The sequence below is a fragment of the Panthera tigris genome, chromosome C2 (assembly GCF_018350195.1).
Source record: "Panthera tigris isolate Pti1 chromosome C2, P.tigris_Pti1_mat1.1, whole genome shotgun sequence".
Classification (NCBI taxonomy): domain Eukaryota; kingdom Metazoa; phylum Chordata; class Mammalia; order Carnivora; family Felidae; genus Panthera; species Panthera tigris.
This window is the reverse complement of record NC_056668.1, coordinates 155387127-155405583: the sequence shown is the minus strand read 5'-3', so window position 1 is coordinate 155405583 and position 18457 is coordinate 155387127. Positions and strand designations below refer to the sequence as shown.

Genomic DNA, 18457 nt, shown 5'->3' with positions numbered 1-18457 from the left:
AAACAGGTCTCCAGAACATTTTTCTCTTGCAAAACCAAAATTCTATACCCACTGAATAACAACTACCTTCTCCCACCTCCCCCCAGCCCCTGGCAATCACCATTTTACTTTCCATTTCTGTGAATTTGACTACTCTAGGTACCTCATATAAGTGGAATTGGATAGTATTTGTCTTTTTGTGACAGGCTTATTTCACTTAGCACAATGTCCTCAAAGTTCATCTGTGTTTTAGCATGTGATGGTAATCTTTTCCTTTTTTCCTCAGTTTTTATATATTTTAAAAATCGGGTTAAGGAAGTTTCCTTACATTCCTAAATCCTAGGGGTTTTTATCCTATTGACTTCCGTCAGTTGCTTTTCTGAAACTCCTTTTTTCAAATAAACCAATCATGAATTCCTGGGATTAAACGTAACGTGGTGTGATGTGCTGTCCTTTCAATATAACGCCTCCAGGTTTCCATGTGTCAACATTGTGTTTATGATTTTTGCATCTATGTTTAGTGAGAATGGTCTGCAATACTACTTTCTCGTCATGTCCTTGCCAGGTTTTGTTCCCAAGGTTACACCAGATGTATAAAATCAGTCGGGAAGTAGAGTTTGTGTAAGATTGGAATTCACCTCCTTTATAAATATTTGATAGAATTCATTGACAAAGCCGGCTGTGCCAAGTTTTCTGTGTAGTGAGATTCAATTGCATTAATAGTTAATGGCATATAAAATTTTTCTCCCTCTTCTCATGGCACTTCTGGTGAGCTTCTTCCAGGATTTTGTCTATTTCATCAGGATTTTTGTTTTAGGAGAGCCTGGCTGGCTCAGTTGGAGGAACATGCAACTCTTGATCTTGGAGTCATGAGTTAGAGCCCCATGTTAGGTGTAGAGATTACAAGAAAGACGGACGCCTGGGTGGCTTGGTCGGTTAAGCATCCGACTTCGGCTCAGGTCATGATCTCACGGTCCATGAGTTCAAGCCCCGCGTCGGGCTCTGTGCTGACCGCTCAGAGCCTGGAACCTGTTTCAGATTCTGTGTCTCCCTCTCTCTCTGCCCCTCCCCTGTTCATGCTCTGTCTCTCTCTGTCTCAAAAATAAGCATTTAAAAAAAAGAGAGAGATTACAAGAAAGAAAGAGAGAAAGAAAGAAGGAAAGAAAAAAAGAGGGAGGGAGGAAGGAAGGAAGGAAAAACTTTTTAAAAAGTTAGAAGTTTAAAAAAATTTTTTTTTATTTTGGGGGCATAAATTTATCATAATCTTGTTACTGTCTTTTCTAATATCTGAAAGATCTATGGTGATCTTTTTTTATTCCTGATATTAAAAAAAATTTTTAATGTTTACTTATTTTTGAGAGAGAAAGAGAATGGGAGTGGGAGAGGGAGACACAGAATCCGAAGCAGGCTCCAGGCTCTGAGCTGTCAGCACAGAGCCTGACATGGGGCTCAAACCCATGAAGCAAGAGATCATGACCTGAGCCAAAATTGGACGCTCAACTGACTGAGCCACTCAGGTGCCCCTATTCCTGGTGCTTTAATTTGTGTTCTTTCTAAGAGTTTCTTAAGTACTCTTGCTAGGGGCTTCGATGTTTTGAGCTATCAATCAGTAGTTTTTTGCCAAGAACTAACTTTTGGCTGCATTGACCCTTTATTGTATGTTTGGTTTTTATTTTATTAGTTTCTGCTTTTTTAAAAATCTCCTTCCTTTATTTTCTTCGTGTTTAACTTACTCTTCCTTTCCTAGGCTTCTGAGATCAATGTGATTTTCAGCCTTTCTTCTTTTCTAAAATAGGTATTTAAAGCTATCACTTCTCCAGTTAGCCCAGTGTTTGCTGCTTCCTACAAGATTTGACATGTCATTTTTCATTATTCAGTTAGAATATTTTCTAATATCTATTGTATTTATCCTTTAACCCATGATTTATTTGGAAATATTTTGCTTAATTTCCGTACATATGGGAATTTCCTAGTAATCTTTTGTCTAATTTCACTATGGCTAGAGAACATATATATGACTTAATCCTTTCAAGTCAGTTGACATTTCATTTATGATCAAGTTTGTAAAAGTATTCTGTGTATCTGAAAAGAATGTGTATTCTACAGTTTTTAGATATGATCTGTATATGTCAAATAGGCCAAATTTATTAGACAAGCATGTTTTTCAGATATGTATTCTTAGCTTTTTGTCTGCTTACTCTAATTGTTACTGATAGAGATATTTAAAACCTCTCTCTATGATCATGGATTACGGATTTCTTTTTTTAGTTCACATATTTTGAAGTGCATTTATTTATTTTGAGAGAGAGAGTACTCGAGCAGGAGAGGGGCAGAGAGAGAGAGAGAGAGAGAATCCCAAGTGCGCTCTGCACTGTCAGTACGGAGCCTGACACAGGGCTGGAACTTACGAACCGTGAGAACTGGCCCTGAGCCAAAATCAAGAGTCGGATGCTTAACCGACTAACCCGCCCAAGCTCACCTTGTTTACTTATTTTAGACTCATATACTTTGAGTTTCCGTTAAGTACGCACAGATTTAAAAATTAATGTCTTCCTGGTACATTGAAACATCTATCTTTACGAAATGAGCCTCCTTCTCTCTAGTATTGTTTTTTGGCTTAAAGTCTTCTTTGCCGGTTAGTCTTTCTATGTGTAATTTTTTTCATTCTTTTTTTTTACTTTCAACTTTCCTGCACAGTTATATTTATTTTTCAAATTTTTTCCCGTAAAGTTATATTTAAAGTATGTCTCTTATAAGCATCAGACAACCAATTGGAGCATTAATCCGCTTACATTTAATCATCAATGATTTGGGTTTAAAATTACTGTCTCTATTTGTTTTCTCTGTGTTCTAGCTGTTTTTTTGTTCTTTATCCTCTGCTTTCCTGTGTTCTTTTGGAAGGATTAAGCATTTTAAAAATTATTATATTCACTCCATCTATTACATTCTAACACATTCTCTTTTTTTTTTTTAATTTAATTTTTTAAGTAATCTCTACCCCCAGCGTGGGGCTTGAACTCACAACCCTGAGGTCAGAGTTGCATGCTCTACAGAGTGAGCCAGCCAGGAGCTCCTCTAACACATTTACTCTTTTTTTTGGTGGTTACTCACAAATTCTTGACTTATCAAAGGGTGATACCATTTCCTGAACAATTTAAATACCTTCAAATATTTTGACTCCAGTTACCTCCTCCCAATTTCTATGCTGTTGCCACACGTTTCAAATAATAATTGTGTGTGTGTGTGTGTGTGTGTGTGTGTGTGTGTGTGTGTACTCGTTTTATGCAGTCAGTATTCACTTAGATTCGTCCCCCACCTCATATTCACCTGCTTCAGTGTTCTTTCCTGCCTACATCATGGGGCTTTCAGTGCAGAGGCTTTCTGCGAGGATATTTTCACAAAGTAAGAAGTCCAGGTTGGCAGTTCTAACTTTCTTCTGACACTTTAAAGGTATCGCAGGGTCGGGGCACCTGGGTGGCTCAGTCGGTTAAGCGTGCGACTCTTGGTTTCCGCTCAGGTCGTGATCTCACGCTCCATGAGTTTGACCCCCGAGTTGGGCTCTGCGCTGGCAGCAAGGGCCTGCTTGGATTCTCTCTCTCTCCACCTCTCTCTCTGCCCCTCCCCTGCACATGCTTTCTCTCTCAAAATAAATAAATAAATTTTTTTTGAGGTATCACAGTGTCTTCTGGCTTTCACTTTTTTTTTTTTTTGGAAAAGTCGCTCTCAGTCATATGGTTGCTCTTTTGAAGGTTATGTGTCTCCTTTCACTTGTTGCTGTTAAATTATTTTCGCCTCGGTTTTTAGCAGTTTTAATTGGTGTGCTTGCCTGTAATGGTCTATGCGTTTTTTCTGCCTGTGGTTTGCATTGACTCTTGAATACGTGTCTTCCTGTTATTTTTCTCAGCTTTGTAAAATTCTCAGGGTATTCTGTTCCTTGAAGTTTCTGTTTTTTCGTTCTGTGTTACATTGGTTCTCAATTTGATTCCTGAAGTTTAAAATCACTCTTTTCAAATTTTTTTTTTCAACGTTTTTAATTTATTTTTGGGACAGAGAGACAGAGCATGAACGGGGGAGGGGCAGAGAGAGAGGGAGACACAGAATCGGAAACAGGCTCCAGGCTCCGAGCCATCAGCCCAGAGCCTGACGCGGGGCTCGAACTCACGGACCGCGAGATCGTGACCTGGCTGAAGTCGGACGCTTAACCGACTGCGCCACCCAGGCGCCCCAAAATCACTCTTTTCATATAACATCCTGTTATCACCTCCCCTTGGAACTTTCGTTTAATTGCACCCACTTTCTTCTTCCTTTTTTTTTTTTTTTTTTTTGAGCTTATTTATTTATTTTTGAGAGAGACAGAGACAGTGTGAGCAGGGGAGGGGCAGAGAGAGAGGGAGACACAGAATCCAAAGCAGACAGCACAGAGCCTGACTCGGGGCTCGAGCTCACAAAACCGCTCTGATCATGACCGGAGCCAAAACCAAGAGCTTGACCGACGGAGCCACCCAGGTGCTCCCGTGCCCACTTTCTTCTTAAGTTCTGTAGTGTGAGGCTGTTGCTAGGAATTTGTTCTATTCTGTGAATTCTTTCTTCTAAGTTAGGTTTTTTGCCTTTTATGTGCATCTTTCTTTCATCTGAAGAGGGAATGGTAGCTAGAAGGGGGTGTAATTTTACTTTATCTGTTTGCTTTAAAGTATCTGGGCTCTGCTTTCTTTCCAGAAAGGTTACGTGTCCCATGTGAAGCTCTGCTTCACCTGCACAAGGCAGGTGCTGGTGTTTTGGATTCCAGAACCACCCGCCCTGCAGGTTACTGGTCTGTTTCCACCCACTTTGCTTCTGTCTGGGATTCGTTGACTCCTCGGTACGGTTGTGAAGGGTGAGGGTGGCTTGGGAGTGGAATCATGCTCCCTTCTTGACTCTTCTCCAGAATTTTCCGTTTCTCCTCCGGTAACTGGTTTTTGAAGTTTGCTGCAGAATATAATGTCCCTTTCCGTGCATGGTGGTTGTTTGTAAGAACTTTTTCCTGGTGTTTCATGTTTTTTCCTCATTAAAAAAAAAATTCATATTCAGCAAGCCTAGTTTGTGTGTGTGTGTGTGTGTGTGTGTGTGTGTACTCATGTTGAAGGTGTAGGGTAGAGAAAATGCGTGATGTGGGTTCAGCTGGACCACTTGGATGTTGTAAAGTGTGGCATGTAATCCACTCTAAGGATAAGGAAATGTTTGCTTATGCCCCGGCGACATATTTAGCCGTCTGGAGTGTGAGGGGTGAGGTAGAAGGAAGAGAAGGTTGAACGGAGGGAGAGCCGTCAGAAGGGGCGAGGACAAAGAAGCACCCCAGACTGCAGCTGAGGGCGACGGAATCGGGGTTGGGGGAGAAAAGAAGGGAGGAAGCCAGAGCAGAGGTTACGGGGACTCGTCAAGGCCACAGATACTCTGAAGTTCTGGAAGGTTCTGAGTCTCCCTCACTCACACTTGTTTTTAGCTGTCGCCTATTTGGGCCGAGTTCAGTTTGCCCGAGGCCACATGAGTCTGGGTGTCCTCTGGGTCGTAGGGCGATGGCCGTCTGGACCACGAGAGAGACCCCTGTGCTGCTGGCCGCCCTCACGCCGGCCCCCGGCCAGCTTCCACTGTGACACCGCTCTGCAAACGTGGGTCCCGTTGGCCAAGTTGCACCCAACGGTCAGTGAGCTCTGGTCGATGAGCTGAGAGAAAACACAGGGTCAGAATTTAACCAGCACCGACAGGAGTTCCACGGAAGGAAACAGGACCACGTGTGGGCTCTCTGCGGGTTGGCATCTCGGGGCTGCAGTGAGGCAACAAAGAAACGGTCCTTGGTAAAATAACGTGTGGTGAGAGGCCTTCCACTTAAGATTGCGCGTGAGGTAATAGTCTGCGATTTCAGGTGGGGCAAAGCTTCTGGAGGAAAAATGGTCTTGGAGAGACCTGCTTCCTGCCTTTCCCCATCGTGAAAGGGGGCTGTGTTCTGAGAACACAGCCATATTTATCCTCAACGGCAGCACCTCTGGGAGACAACTGGCATATGGGTATTGTTTTGCAAACATGCTAATTCTGTCTGCAATGCCATAAAATACATCCTATTTTTTTTTTAATAAAAAACAAGTTGGATGCAGCCGAGTTGAGGCAGAAATGACCTGTCGGATGTGTGAAATGCCAAGTTTCTTTGCGCGAAGACTAAATTTTGTGGAGAGGGGTTACCTCCCTGTGTCAACGTGAGTCTACCGGCAGCGGGGAGGGAGTTCTGTTAGGGTCCCCTTTTACATTATAGGGCGGGGGCACCAAGGAAAGGCTGGGAAGAGAAGAGATGTTCTCATGGGCCTGGCTGTGGGCTGATTTGCTCACCTGCGTGTGAAAGGTGTGTGTGTGTGTGTGTGTGTGTGTGTGTGTGTGTGTTGCCCTCCCATGTGGATGTCAGTGTATTCAAGTAGTGCTCCAATGATGGCACCTTTCAGAGCTGATAGAGGAAACCATCGTTATGTGTAATGCATTCCTCATAAATCGGAAATGAGCCCACAGTCCCCTTGGGTTTCAGCACTGTGTTCTTGGAACTAGATCTCCGCTCTGAGCAGTGACGAGGCAAAGATCAGGAGAATCTTGGGATCCGAGAAGATTTTCCTTCCTGTTTCTCCCAGTGCCATGGGTCCACTCGTTCAAGAATACCCATAAGAATACCTCTAATGGGCGGGGCGCTGTTCTGCTCTGCTGACACAGTGCCTGGGACCCTGCCCTCAGCAGCTCGTGGCCAGTGTGTCAGTTTTTTCTGCATAAGGAACCACCCCCCAAAACGTAATGGCTTAGTCAACACTCATTTACCTGGTGGCGATTTCCTGTGTAAACAGTTTGGGCTGGGCTTAGCTGGCTCGTTCTTCTGGTCTTGGCTGGGCTCACTCGGGGGGATGTGGCCAGCCCCCGGGTTGACTGGTGTAGGATGGCCTCAGCTGGTGCCGGTCATCTCTCCCCCACATGGCCTCTCATCCCTCAGTAGGCTCCCTGGGCTTGTTCACATGGCAGCTGACAAGCTTCAGAGAAAGACGGGGCGGCGGGGGGGGGGGTGGGAAGAGAGTGAGCATGCAAGGCTTTCACTGTTTTCTGTGGGTCAAAGCAAGTGACAGGCCAGTCCCAATTCGAGAGCTGGAAAGAGAGTCACCGCTTCTGGAAGCAGGAGCTCCACAATCACATTGCAAAAGGACTCGGGGCAGGAAAGAGCAGTGTGGCCATTTTCGTGATCTCCCTCCCTCAGCCAGTCGGTGCACACACGTTCACGCGATATAACTGCATTATCTTAAGGTCAAGGATTTAAGTCATGGGCGTGTTAAATGTCCAGCTGGTTTGGGTAGATTTTAGAGAAACGTTTTGTCACAGTAGCTTTTTTTTCGTTTTGTTCTGTTTTTAAGGCAAAAATGGTACTTCAGTGCAAAACCTAGTGTTTATTTGGCAGGACGGATGAGAATTTGCGCGTACAAAAGGTTTGCAACTCAACCCGGCAGGTCTCAAGACCGTGGAATTCTGACACCAGCTGGGTGTCATACAATTTAATTCAGTGCTGACGTTAGCTACTCGGTAGTGAAGGGCTCAGTCCCGCAAGGCTGCCTCCACTTGAGACGCCAAGCCTAAGTCCTGGGCCTCTTGTACTTCTGACCAACCGGCTGTAAATTGGGGATTCTCACAACTGTCTCCTCAAGCTCAGTAACTTGCTAGAAAGGCTCACAGAACTCAGGGAAGCACTTTACTTACATTTACCGATTTATTATAAGAGGATATTATAAAGAATACAGATGAACAACCAGATGTAGAGGTATACAGGGCAAGGTCTGGGAGGATCCCAGTCACAGGAGCTCCTGTCCCCGTGAAGTCAGGGGGAGCTACCCTCCCAGCACATTGGATGCAGTCACCAACCTAGAAGCTCTTCGAACCCGGTAGTTCAGGGGTTTTATGGAGGGTTCATTACTTAGGCGCGATTGATTCAATCATGGCCGTTAGTGATTAACTCCATCTTTTAGTCCCCTTCCCCCTCCTCAGAGGTCAGAGGCCGGGGCCGAGAGTGCCAACCCTCTAATCGCTTGGTTGGTTCCTCTGGCAACCAGCCGCATCCGGAAGCCATCTGGGGTCACCTCATTAGCATAAATTCAGGTATGGCCAAGAGGACTGTGTTATGAATAACAAAAAATGTTCCTCTCACTCCTATTGCTCGGAAATCCCAAGGCTTTTAGGAGCTCATGCTAGGAACTAAACATCTATGTCTTACTAGATCCCAACGTCATAGGGAGCCTTTCTGTCGTAATAATGAAGTATGGCTTCCAGTAGGACTTGACTTCCAAAAACCATTGTGAATGGGGAAAGCCCCATGGGCTGCCCTCTTCTGAGGACACGGCTTCTTGAGCCTTCTTGACCTGCTGTCCCTACATTCTGCTCTCCTAACTGTGGGGCCCTTTGTTCATTCTTACTCAGCTCATTTAGAGTATTTCACAGCGTAATCTCAAGAAGTCTTACAAAGAGCAAGTCCGCGTTTTAAAAGATACATTTTTATGTAAACATAGCATACATACAAATCCTAAGGGAACAGATCGATTAATTTTCAGAAAATAAAGAAACTAGCTATCACACAGGTCAAGAAGTGGGTTGCCCGTATCCGCAAAGCCCTGCTTGTCCCCAGACTCAGTAATTACTGCTTCGATCTACCAACCTGACTTTTAACACCATAGATTAGCTTTGCTTATTTTTGACCTTTATGCAAGTAGGATCACACAGAGTGTATTCTTTTGTGTCTGGCTTCTTTTGCGCAACATGCTGGCTGTGAGATTCATCTGTGTCCTTGTCAGAAGCAATGGCTTGTTCATTTCATTGATGTACAGATTTTCCTCGTACAGATATGCAGTGATTTACATCGGTTCTGCCGTGAATGGACATTTGGATTATTTCCAGGTTTTGGTTATTATGAGCATTCATGTGCATGTCTGTTGGGGCCCAAACACTAGATATCATCAGTTAACACTAGATACTGTCCGTCTGCTTAATTTTAGCCATTCTGGTGCTATGTAATGGCATATTTTTATGGCTGTAATTAGCATTTCTCTGTTACTAATGAGGTTGACCATCTTTACACATGCTTAATGACTACTTAGACAGATGTCTTTTTTGTGATATACCAACTCAAGTATCTTGCCAACTTCTCTATGGTTTGTCTGCCTACTTAGTATTGATTTGTAGGCTTTCTTTATCAATTCTGGACGTGAATCTTTTGGAGATGATATGTGTTGCAAATATCTTCAAGTCTGTGGCTTTCTTTTTAACTGTCTTCATGGTAGCTTTTGATAAACAGAAGTCCCTAAAGTTAATATAACCCAATTATCTATCCTTGTGCCAATACCAGAGTCTTACAAAGTATTTCAGTTTAATAGTAAATCTTGAAATTTTGCACATTTCAAGGAATCTTCTTGGTTCTCTGCATTTCCAGAAATTTCAGCATCAGCTTGTCCGAGTCTGAGATTTTCATTAGGGTTGTATCAAATCTATGTTGCTCAATTTGGACAGAGTTGACAGCTTATCAGTCTTGAGCCTTCTGTTGCATGATCATGGTATATCCATTTATTCAGGTCTTCTTTAATGTTGCTCAGTGGTATTTTGTACCATTCCTTGTACAAACCTCGCACATCTTTTGTTAGCCTTATTCCTAGGTGTTGGATTCTTTTTAGTGCTATGGCAAATGGTGTCTTTTAAAATGTTTGTTTCTGTACATTGCTGGTATACAGAAATACAATTGATATTTTCCACTGACTATGGACCCTGTGTCCTTGATAACCCGTATATTAATTGTAACAGTTTGCATGTAGATTCTTTGGGTTCGTCATCTGGGAAGGCTTAGCATCTGTGGAGGACAGTGTGAATAACACTGTCCCAGTCCTTATACTCTCTAGTCCTTGGGTTCTACACCACCGGCTCCAGGACCTGATGGAGTTTTTCCTTCTCCTTTCCAGATGATGCTGAGGCACATATTGACTATGAAGATAATTTCCCTGATGACAGATCTGTGTCACTCAGAGAGCTCATGGAGGACTCCCGGACGGAGGCAGAGGAGGACAGAGGTCCAGGAGAGGCCTCTGAGGAGGCTCCACGGCAGGACCATCTGGTCTCCGTTTCTGTGGGGAAAGACAACATAGCCCAGGATGCGGCCTCTGTGCCAACTACAGGCTTGTCCGTCGTTGGGAGCAGCGTCCCCACAGACCTGCCGGGATCCCGACTGAGCCGCAAGTACTTGTTCTGGCTTCCCGCGGAGCCCTTCCACAAGCCTGAGGGGGAAAAGGGGACGGATGATGACACCAAAAAGCAGTTTCTGGCTAGGGACAACCATGGTAGCATCACACCGGCTCCAGGCGAACCTGACGCCAAGACGGCCGATAGCAGCACGGATGGGCACTCAGGGACGTTTGTGGGCAGGACTGACGGCAAGACAGGGGACCCGATGGTGAGCAGCAGCGATGAGTCCTGGTTAGATGGCTACCCTGTGACTGACGGGGCTTGGAGGAAGACGGGGGCAGAAGAGGAGGACGGAGACAAGGGAGGTGGGTCAGTAGGGCCAGAAGAGAGGGTTCTAGTTGCTCCCAACCAGCCCACTCCTGTCGAAGTTAAGAAGCCTGGAGGTACCACGCTCACACCGAGTGAGGACGTGACCCGCGGTTCAGTTCTTCTGTCTCAAACGCTAGATGTGGAAGCTTTGGCTCTCGGACCGATAAATGTGTCTGAAACGGAGAGTCCCAGCGAGGGAGATGGTGACTTGCCCAGGTACCAGTCAACTGTTCCTCGGAAGTTTGCCACAGAGAAGGCTCCCGTGGCCACCCTCCCCTATGAACTCGCCAGCTCTGCCCCGGAGACGGCAACAACTGCTGCCCAGCAAAGGCCGGATCCCAGTCCCTCGACTGTCATGGCGGCCACCCAGACTCCAGTGGAAACCATCGCTCCTGAGGTCCGGGATAGCTTCCCCTACCTGCTGTCCGAGGACTTCTTGGGACAGGAAAGCCCCGGCCCACGTGCAAGTGACGAGCTTCTCCCAACCGTGGAACCGTGTGTAGGGGATGGGTGTCCCGGCCTCGGCAGGGGCCCTGTCATTGCCACCATCGTCACCGTCCTGTGTCTGCTGCTGCTCCTGGCGGGCGTGGGGGCGGTGTGGGGCCACCGTAAGTGCCAGCACAAGAGCTCTGTGTACAAGCTGAACGTGGGCCAGCGGCAGGCTCAGCACTACCACCAGCAGATTGAGATGGAGAAGGTCTAGCCTCCTTCAGTGCGGGCTCCCCCGAAGCCACTTGGGAGGAAAATGAACCGTGCCACGTCTCGCCGATAAACACGGATGATCCACTAGACCACGAAACAGGTGGCGCCGGGCTCATCCTTCTTGTGCTCGGGTCTTTGTTCTACAGGCCAAGAAGTGTCTCTGGGGGCACCTGGTAGGACAAGAAGGCCTGGGTGGCATCATCACACACATCAACATCTCCCTAACCAACTGCCCCGGAATGTGCTGCGCTAATCCCAGACCTGTGCTCGGGCCCTGATTCCCATGTGAGGTCAAAAGTCATCTCCCACTCCATCATGCTATTGCCTTCTTTCCCTTTTTTACAAAAAAAAAAAAAAAAAAAAAAAAAAAAAATGACTCCACAACCTGAAATGTTTAGAAAAAGTGTGATAACCTGACATTTGAGAACAGTGTTATTTAGGAGATAGATATTTAATTGTTGGGGGTGGGATATAGAAAAATAATAGGCTACTTCCTTTTAACGTTGTGACATTGTGGGGGCAAATGAGCCAGGAACTGGGGCATAGTCTAGAAGCTTTGAGGTTTCTTTTTAGCTGTTTGTTGAATTTGGAGAGAATTCAGGACTGATGTTTCGTTGGGGGTGAGGGGAGTTGAAAAGTAATGAGACACGCCATCCACTTCTGTCCCCTCCGTTCTGTAGGACAGACCATTGTTTTTTTTTTTGAAAACAAGGTCATCTTTGTACTGGTAAGCACGATTTCCTCTCGGATGCAGTGGCCTTGTTGTTCTTGACCAGTCTGTGCCTAAGAATACCATAGAGTTTTTTGTTGAACTAACAAAGCTCAGTTCTTGGTTTCCTCTCTTAGAATTCGCCATTTTTCCGAACTCCAGCAAGAGGGAATGACACGGGAGGAAAGTAATCTTTTAAGAGGGCCGAGGGCTTAGGATACCAAAGTAGAGGGATGCGGAGGAATTAAAAAGGAATATGAAATTCACCGTGCTGACGTCTTCTGTACTCTGTCGTGGCAGTTGGGAGCTCCATGGAAACAGCATGAGTCCGGGATGGACTCCTCCTGGCTATGGAGCACCCCATCTCATGGTGTCTAGATCACCTTACGACGGTTCGGCAGGTACCGTGTCCAACAGAGGCTCTCAGAGCGTGGTCCTCAGACAGGCAGTATCAGCTCCCAAGCGGAAACCCTGGGGGCGGGGCTCAGCTCGCTGTGTGTTAAGGAGCCCCCCAGGCGATCCTAAAGCGCAGTCACGTTGGAGAACCATTGCTTTAGACTATAAATTGCGAGCTTGAGCCAGCTGAAGGCCCAGAGGCCCAGAAGATGAGTAGCGCCCGTGGCTTGCCTTGCGCGGAAGCCGGGCATCGCCACGCGCACCTGTGGCAGCATTCGAAGCCGCTGCTACGCCGTCGCCAGTGGTCTCCGATATGTTGGCCCAGAGACGAAACACATTATGCTTTTATAGTATGAGTCACCTTCTTAGGAATAGTTTTCAGTGGTAAAAAAAAAAAAAAAAAAAAAAAAGTGACGAAGGCCTTACGTTGATTTTAAGACACTAATTGAGGGGTTTTACGTGCAATGAAATCCTGATCTCCTTTACGATGGAAGAATTGGTGGTGGTGTTTTGCACACGCACGTGTGGAAAATTCGCACACCATGTTTTCCACCCCGCCACCTGTTTGCTTTGGAAAAATGCACCTGGGTGCATGCTTTGGAAAAATAAGTATGTATAGAGGCAGTGTGGCAAAGTCAAAGACCCTAGTCACCATCACTGGGTAAAATGAAGGCCTGAAGGTACCGAATGGAATACCTACATGTCAGATAGAATCTAGAATAGGACCGAAATACTTTCTGCATGTGTAGCCAAAGCAAAACACCACAGAATAAAAGCCAGAGACTGTATGTATTTATAAATTAGATTCTCTTCTAATCTATTACAAGATAACGTTTCTATTTTTAACTATGTAAAATAACCTCCATCTCAACATTGGGATCGTGTTATTCAACTATCATTATGTCATAACCGAAGAACACTGACTGAATATCAACCCAGAAATGGGGAATGTTAATATGAATGTATTAATAAATTTATTACAGATACATTAATACATGTCAATGTATTATTCTGTAGATGTGAACTACATGAAAACAAACCCAACGCATGAGTTTTTACGTTTTTAGTGACTTACTGTCATCTAAATTAATGTCATAGGATCTAAAAATGCATGTAGAAAGGGAATGATTAAAACATTGTGTACCTAAATTTTATGTCATGATTCGTGTTTGGGACTGGTAAACATTTAATGTTCATGAAAACTGAGGTTGGGTGGTTTATTAACACAAAGTTTCCGGGATCTTTAAAATAAATACTTTCCCCAAACAGTTGCTAAATGTATTTTATATCTGAGTTACATCATGATGGTTTAAAAAAAAAACACACAAAAGATTCTCTAGGGGCCTCTGGGTTCAGGAACTGACTCTTGATTTCAGCTCAAGTCATGATCTCACAGTTGGTGAGATTGAGCCCCATGTTGGGCTCTGTGTAGACAGTGTGGAACCTACTTGGGATTCCAGAGGAATCCTAGAATTCTCTCTCTTTCTCTCTCTCTCTCACTCTCTCTCCTCTCAAAAGAAATAAACTTTTTTTAAAGAAAAAGATTTAAAAAAAATTTTTTTAATAAAAAAAACTGGGGGGGGGGGGACACCTGGGGGGCTCAGTCAGTTAAGCATCTGACTCTTGATTTTGGTTCATGATCTCACAGTCCGTGGGTTCGAGCCCCGCATCAATCTAATAGCGCAGAGCCTGCTTCGATCCACTGTCTCCTTCTCTCTGCCCCTCCCCTGCACTCACTCTCTCGCTCTCTAAAAAAAAACCAAACATTAAAAAAAAAAATCTTTGTTTTCAATGACTTTCCAAGTTCTTTTTTTTTTTTAATTTTTTTTAACGTTTATTTATTTTTGAGACAGAGAGAGACGGAGCATGAACGGGGGAGGGCCAGAGAGAGAGGGAGACACAGAATCTGAAACAGGCTCCAGGCTCTGAGCTGTCAGCACAGAGCCCGACGCGGGGCACGAACCCACGAACTGCGAGATCGTGACCTGAGCTGAGGTCGGACGCTTAGCCGACTGAGCCACCCAGGCGCCCCCCAAGTTCTAATTTCCTGTAAGTACGAGTGAGATGGTACACACCCCCCTGGCCGAGGGAGGGGAGGGGAGAAACAGTATTTCTCGTTTGGCCTGCTGAGTGCCCCCTTAAAGGAAGGTTGAAACTGATCTTATTTGTATTTGTTGGCCAAATTGCTTGCTTGCTTCCGTCTTATCCTTGTCTTATAAAATGGGGCATCAGTATCTTACCCTGTCAGCTCAAGAGAGTCGTGAGCCAACTCATTCATTCAACAAGCCACCAAAGCCAGATATCTGGGGGGGGGAGGGGGAGGCGTCTGGGGGCAGCCGGAGGGGCTGGGGGAGCCTGCCCCAGGGGAGAGGCGCCCTACTGTGGCACAAACCACAGCCAGTCCTGACTCTTTTCGGGGACAGGAGCCGGTCGGTCAAGGCGATGCTGAACTCTCAGGGTGTCGTCCCTCTCGGGGAGCCGCTAAGAGGAGGAGGACGGGGATGGGGTGGGGAACCGCCTTGCCCCTGACTGCGGGCACAGGAAGTCCTCTGCACAAAACCTTTGGCTGAGGCTTATTTGAGGCTCCTTTCCCTTTCTCCCCCGCCCTTGTATACAGCCTAAAGTCTCCACACTAGGTCATTCAAGCCTGGAGTCACCAGAAAAAAGAAGTCGCTGTTCGGGGCGATGGCAGATGATCAAGAGTGCAGACAGCTGTGATGAAGGATTAGTTGTGGGTTTTCCTCGGGGCCTCGCTACAAACTGCGTCGCAGTCCCATGTGCAAACACTATTAAATGAGAATGTTTTCTCTGGCACCAACCCACCTTTCCCCCCCCAGTTTCAGTATTGAATTAAAAAAAAAAAAAAAAGACCCAAAACACCCAAACTAAAGTAGCTTAGGTTTACAGCTCACATTTAAAACTTAAAAACATGATTTCCACAAATGTTGGCAGAAACCGGCCGCCGTTGACTCCACCGGCAGTCGTAATAAAAAAACCCTTTCCCACTGACAACCTAACAGATCATTTTCTGTTTGCCACGGAGTTGGGCTCAATAAAATGCTTGTGCTCTTAAAACTCCCTTGGTGAGAACTCCGAAAAGCAACATTTCCTGAGGCGGCCTTCGTGGCCAACGTACCTGATCCCAGGGGTGAGCCCAGCAGGCCTGTGGCAGCCGTTGGAAAGGCTCAAAACTCAGAGGCACCAACAACTTGGCATGTTGGTGTGTGAGGGGCTGCAATCAGGCGCCTTTAAACCCGAGTCCGCACAAGCCTCCCCTCGGCCCTCCGCTGCTCGTGTGGAGTCTGAACGTTCGCGGGGGCCTGGGTAGGTGGCCTCTAGACCCTTCCCGGCGGGGGCCCCCTCCCGGGGTGGACCGGCCAGAGGAGACTCCCCAGAACAACCGCTGGGCCCCGTGCAGGTGGGTCAGAGGACAAGCAAGGCCGGGCCCGGAAACTCCCACAAGCTTCCAGATGTGTTTGTTGTTTCACAAGACAGGCCCAAGTCACGCTGAACCCCTCAAGTCTCAATCCAGGAGTCTTCTAGGCTCTTGCAAGAAACGCTGTCAGGGAGGTGCTGGGTTGAGGTCGCTGAGTAGAGCCTGCCTACTGGGTTTCACGGTAGGTGTGGAGGAATCAGCCCGCCTCCTCCTGGTTTTTTGTCTGTTTGCTTTAACATTGGTTTGGTTTCCTTTGAAATGAAAACGTGGGTTACTCAGCCCCACCGCCTGCGATCCATCCATCCATCCGATCGATCGATCTGTCGGAGCAACGTGCGGCGTGGACCGGACAGTGTGGACCAACTGCTCCCGGGGCTTCTTCCTCAGGGGGCTTGCGAGGATGGGGGAGCACGGGGGCTTTTCGGTCCCCCGGAAAGAGGGGCCAAGTTCAGGGAGCGAGCGCGGACCCCTCCCACCGCCACCGCTCAACCCTGTGCGCAACACCATCCTCCACCAAGAGCTCGCCCGGCTCAGAGGGGCAGGACCAGATGGAAGCTGTGCAGGGCGCGCAGAGGTGAGGGGGATCCCACCGCCGGGCCCGGCCAGTCCGGCGCCGCTGTCCTTGGCGGCTCTCGCCCGGCTGGGAGGGACAGCTGCGGCCAGGCTCGCTGGGGAGTTCAACGGCCACCAGGTGTGCCCTCTCCGCCGGCCCAGGCCTCCTGGGGCGGGGCGTCCACTGCCTGGATCCCTCCCGGGAGTCCTGCCCTAGGACCGTCCTCTCCACCGGCTTCCACGGGAAGGAAGTCTGTCCGGTTGGGGTGGGGGGCGGCGAGGCGAGGCGGAGGACCCGCGGAGGACCGGCCTCGTGGCTGGGGGCCCTGGTGGGGGCTGCTGGGGACCCGCGTGCCGCCAATCACCCTGACTCCTTGGCCCCACGGTCCCCGGGAGCGCAGGCTCTGTAGGCCAAGTCCGGCCAGAGAGAGCCGCCGCTCACGGTCTCAAGTGCCCTGGGAGGGGACCTCTCTGGAGGACTCTGGTGCAGGTAAGAGCGCAAGTGCCCCCTTTTCCCCGCAGTTTCACTGTTGAATTAAAGTGAAAAAACAAAAAACCTGAAGTAGCTTAGGTTTGCAGCTCACGTTTCAAACGTGAAAACACTATTTCCATAAATGTGGTGCTCCCCAGGGAGGAAGCAGACTAGCTCAGGAGGAACACAAGCGCCCATCTGTGTTCCCGGAGCTTCGGATAGTGAGATGGGGGGGCGGGGGGGGGGGGATAGAGAGATGGGGGGAGGGGGAGGGGACTGGAAAGCCAAAAATACCTGCATTTTCCACCTCCCACTGTTCCCCATTACGTTAAAGACCCCCAACTCTCTCTCCCTTCTTCCCTTCCCGTGCCACTGTGAGAAAATTCCCGTCTCCCCAAGGCCACACCAGTCTCATCCACCCTGCATCCCCAGAGGGTCCCAACTAGACTAAGCGGCTCATTGAAAGAGGGGATGAGCTTGAATGAAGGAGACTGAGAACACCACTCTCCAGCCTCAAAGGTGGCTTCTTCTCGGTCTCTTTGGTGGGGTTCTCATTTCGCAGAGAGCCCCAGGGCTCCTCCTTGGCCCTTCTCTCTGGCTTCTCAACACACACGTGCAGTCTAGGTGACCCCCTCCGGCCTCACACTTGCCCATGATTCAGCAGGGGGCGTGGCGCTCCTCCCAGAGCCCCTTCACGAGAGTCAGGACCCGCACCCCTGCCCCCCGGCCCCCTCGCTGTGCCTCTCCACAGCGGTCCTGCCAGGGGTCCGCAGGCCTTTTTCCAGAGAGCTGCCCTTGGCTGACCAAGCCACTTGCCTGCGAAGGTCCACTCCACCCCACTGAGGGGCAGTCAATGACTCAGTGATGGAGACCTCACAGGTGCCTGCTGAACGTACCCCCACCATTAACCACAGGCATTTGGGTCCCTGCTTCAGGCTCTGCTGAAGACCCGATCTGAGAAGCTTCTCAAGTTTTGGTCGCAGCCGGAGGCTCCCATCCCAGCCTCAGCTGCTCTGCACCAAACTCCTTACGGAGCCCACGCCCCGAACTTCCCCATATTCGGCCAATGGAAACGCCATCCTTCCCGCTGCTCTGGCCAAAAGCCTGGAGGCCACCGTTAGCCCCTCTCTCCCATGCTCCACATCCAATGGGTCACTTCTTACGTCCCCATCGCGACCGCCCGGGTCCGAGCCAGCACTGCCTTCCGCTCAGCTCACGCTCAGGTTTTTCACAACGTGGCAGCTGGAGGGATCCAGTAGTCAGGGCCCTCTCCCGGCGGCTCCCACCTCAGCAGGAGTAGAAGCCTCACGCTGGCCTAAGCCGTCGGTGCTCGTCCCACCTCATGTACTGACACCTGCCAGACTTATCTCCTTCCGTTCTCCCCTGCCCACTCCTCTCCTTGGCCTCCGTGGCCACAGGGAGCATGTTCTCCATGTAAAGCATTGCACATGCTGTTCCCTCTGCCTGGCATGCTTTTCCCTGAGACCCGCTTCCCCAAAGTCTGGCCGTGATGTCGCCTTCTCAGCGAGGCCTTCCCTGCCCATCCGATTTAAGACTCCAGGCCTCATCTCCAGGCCCCCTTGCCCGCGCTCCTGCTTAATTTTTTTCCCATAGCAATTAACACTCTCGATAG

General features: G+C 48.1%; 1 protein-coding gene across 1 annotated transcript in view; it reads left to right on the top strand.

The window, feature by feature from the left end:
* SUSD5 (sushi domain containing 5) overlaps positions 1-11639 on the top strand; it is a 49335-nt gene extending 37696 nt beyond the window's left edge. The window contains exon 5 of the mRNA XM_042956951.1: positions 9969-11639. Within this exon, the coding sequence (XP_042812885.1) occupies positions 9969-11260 (1292 nt within the window). The 3' untranslated portion in view covers positions 11261-11639. The remainder of the gene's footprint in view (positions 1-9968) is intronic.
* Positions 11640-18457: the final 6818 nt, after the last annotated feature.